A 3,959-nucleotide genomic window follows, 5' to 3' on the forward strand; every position below is an offset into this window, starting at 1 on the left:
TATGCGTTGTCATTTAAAAAAAAAAATTATGTCATCGCTGCCTAAGTGGATTATCGAAAAAAAAATTTTTTCCACATAACAAGGTGTCCTGGATCAAATAAAAATCGACGGGTCTCACCGTTTTTAGAAAAAAAAATTGTTTAATGGAAATATGAATTTTATGCAGAATTTTTTACCACCCTGTATTTGTTAACCAGTCCTAATATGTTGTAGCACCTTTTAATTTATCGAGTTTAAAATTTGCTCGAAATTAAAATATGCTTGCTTAAAACTTTTTTAAAATTTTTTATTAGCATAGAAGATTTAGATAGTTAAAGATTTATAGAAAACATCATGATGGTATTTTCTCACACGGTTTATTATGGATAAATTAACCTTTTTATTCTATATTATACAGGGTTATTCCGTTTAAAAGTCCCGATCTCTATGCCTCGAAATTGAAAGAGATATTTAAGTTCTATAAAAAAATGGTACATATATTGTGCAGTCAACCACAAAGTTTTTTTTATAACAAGAACTTTAGAAAGCGATTCATAAAAAACCATGAAATTCGGAGTCACTTTTTTCCCAGATATTTGATTCTGAAAGTATTTTTTAAGAATAAAAATTATTTTTTCAAATTTAATTTTAGGTTATAAATAAGACTTGGAACTTTATACATATATACGTTTGTGGCCAATTGTACCAGGTCGACTAAAGTTTAAACTGTGCTTAAGTTGCAAATTAATATTTGTGTCAGATGTTAAAGAAAAATTTTGAGCAAAAAAGTAGAAAAAGGTCAAATAGAAAGCGAAATAAAATAATTATTATTGTCATTCTAACTAGTGTTGGCAACTGAAATTGGTTTTTTGGTTAACCGGTTTCGGATAATTCGGATTTTTACGAAATCCGAAAACCGGTTATTCGATTCTTCAAATATCCGATTATTCAATAATCTGTTCATTCAAATATGGGATTAATCGAATTATTTCTATCAATGTCAATAACTACATAACACTATAATATAGTTTTAGTGTTATGTAGTTATTGATATTGGCTACATAGTAGATACCTACTATAAAAATTAAGTTGAACTATTAAGGGAAATCCAATTTATTTTTATATTTGATCCTTGGATCTGATAAAAAAACAATCACCCACACCCATTTATGTAAATACATTGAAGAACCACAGTTTAAGTGTAACTGTCTTAACTGTTTTAACATTTTAAATTTTAACATTAGATTTAACTTTAAAAATTTAAAATATGTGAATATGTGATTAATATCTCATCAGTTTTTCAAAACGATTTTCAGATATCTGTTTTTAGCAATTATTCGAGTAACCGAATAACCGGTTTTAGAATATTCGTTTTTAACCACTATTTGCCTCGCTATTCCCCTAACCGGTTTTATCTGAAATCGGTTTTTACGGAACCTGGTTAGCTGGTTTCACTTTTTCCGGTTTTTGCCAGCACTAATTTTAACTAGCAACTTTACTCTGGCGTTAATGATTAGCAAAAATGTACACAGTGTTGCCTATGTTATTATACGTTATCTTTCTGCTGTAAAATATTTTTAAAATATCAATTAAAACTTATAGGCACTTAAAAGAAAAACACTTAATGAAAACAAATCGACACATCAACCCAATGATATAATAAGTTAATTTTAATTCTCTCACAAAGACAGTTACTTTTTAAACTATGATTCGTCACAATGCATTAGAGTTAGATTTAACTTGCAGTAAGAAACCAAAATATGTAGGTCTTTTTTTATATAAAATTCCCCATGGGACACATGGATGCATTATCTTTTATGCACACAGTAGTTGTCAAAATATACATACAAGATGTTAAATAACTATTATGTACAGAAACTTTAAGGACAGTTCTTTGGGTGAATTTAAGCCAGAATAGGTTATATAGAGATAAGCTCGGACATAAGTCTGCAAATCATTAATTTCAAAATACAGCGTGTTGAAATATAAATGCACATTTAAGGCTTACCTTGTATTATAAAAGTGACTCAGAATTTAATGACTCTCCACACTTTTGAGAATTACATTACAATTTATATGTACTATATAATCTTTTTTATATAACTTAGACACTAATATTTTTTGGTTTTTGTTCTGTATGGTACTGCGAAGATCATTAGGTCTCTGATACTTATTGTGTTGCCTTGTAGATGATGAATTCGCTAGTGATATAATCAACCTTCGCATGAAAACCGATGACTTTGAGCACATCAAGGTAATAGGTCGGGGTGCCTTTGGAAAAGTCCAACTAGTCCGTCACAAGTACACCAGACAGGTGTACGCTATGAAGAGGCTGAGCAAGGCCGACTTAATCAAACGCTCCGACTCGGCGTTCTTCTGGGAAGAACGCCATATCATGGCCCACGCAAAATCCGAGTGGATCGTACAGTTACACTTTGCATTCCAAGATGCGAAACATTTGTATATGGTGATGGATTACATGCCTGGCGGTGACATCGTCAACTTGATGTCAAACTATGACATACCCGAAACGTGGGCTAAGTTTTACACGATGGAGGTGGTGTTAGCATTAGACATTATACACTCTATGGGTTTCGTTCATAGAGACGTCAAACCTGATAATATGTTGCTGGATAAGTACGGCCATTTGAAGTTGGCCGATTTCGGCACTTGTATGAGAATGGATGAGGATGGTCTCGTTAGGTCTAACAACGTGGTTGGCACACCTGATTATATTTCGCCGGAGGTGCTTCAGAGCCATGGAAAAGGTAATTTTTTTGTTGTTGCTATTATTATTATTTTTTTTTGTAGATGACAAATTTAATTCAGTTTTAGTTAAATAAGTAAACTGTTTATTATTATTTATAAGTTTTTAGATATCTTAAAAACTGTAAAAATTTTATAAACCCATTCTTACGATTTTAGATAAGTTTTTAATCTTACATTTTTATTATGTGAGTATTAAAATATTTGAAATATTTTAAAAATAACTGTAGGTTTGATATTAACATTTAGTTTTATAGTTATGAAAAAGCATTTCAAGTAGCCGATGTTTTGTTATTGAAAAATCAACTTCTCTTATAAAATATTTATTTTGCAGTGAAAATAATTTGTGTTTATAAAAAAATTATTTTTATTCAAATATATTAAATGTTGAATGCATTTTTGGTATATCTATTTACAAAGTGTGCTAATTTTGCTGCTTTTGGGGTTTCCGAAAAAATGGAAAAAGAGTTGTAATGCTAGGGCCACACTTACATTAACAAGTAACGTCCATTATCGCGGTGATTATTGCGTTAAAAATAATAGATTAAATTACGCGGTAAAGTGAATAGCTTCACCCGTGTTTGATGTCTACTCAACAAATAATACGTTATTTGATAAAATAATTTCATAACGGAGATTGAGGCCGCTTTATACGAGTGTCAATTATTATTTTATGCTTTTTGTCTAGGATCCGTTTGAAACACTTCTAAAAGCTCTTATTATTTTTTCATTAGACTACTCCATTTTTACTCCAAATCGCTTTGATGTGTCAAAAAAGACCGCCAGTTGTGTTATTGCCATTAATAATGATAAATTAGCGGCCAAGTCATTGTTACACCTACGTTTAATGCAAGAAACTGCGATGATTAACCGCATTAGGCGTTAGTGTGGCCCTCTATTATTGCCTAATGTTTTAACGCCATTAATAATGATGATAATAAATTAGGGTGCTAAGTCGTGACTACACCTACGTTTAATGCAAGATAGTGCAATAATTAACGGCATTAGACGTAAGTGTGGGCCCAGCATAAAAGTGACAGGTGCTTGGTTTTTGAGAGAAATTGAATAGCAAACACTGCAGCTCGATTTATTTAAGATATACAGGGCGTTTTTCACTTAGGTTGTTTTTTGTAATATTCGGTTACCTTATTTATTTTTGCAATATAAAAATTTTTGTAAATTTGTTTTTTTTTGTTTTTTGTGTAGAATCTAAT

At 30.7% G+C, this 3,959-nt stretch overlaps 1 protein-coding gene across 1 annotated transcript; it reads left to right on the top strand.

Moving 5' to 3' along the window:
* Nucleotides 1-2,168: 2,168 nt before the first annotated feature.
* LOC108916831 (rho-associated protein kinase 1-like) lies at nt 2,169-2,747 on the top strand (the record flags this gene model as incomplete). The annotated part of the gene is made up of 1 exon (XM_018723136.1): nt 2,169-2,747. A coding segment is annotated over one exon (579 nt), but the record flags the coding sequence as incomplete, so codon positions are not given.
* Nucleotides 2,748-3,959: the final 1,212 nt, after the last annotated feature.

The sequence above is a fragment of the Anoplophora glabripennis genome, unplaced genomic scaffold (genome assembly GCF_000390285.2).
Source record: "Anoplophora glabripennis isolate ALB-LARVAE unplaced genomic scaffold, Agla_2.0 scaffold6406, whole genome shotgun sequence".
Taxonomy (NCBI): domain Eukaryota; kingdom Metazoa; phylum Arthropoda; class Insecta; order Coleoptera; family Cerambycidae; genus Anoplophora; species Anoplophora glabripennis.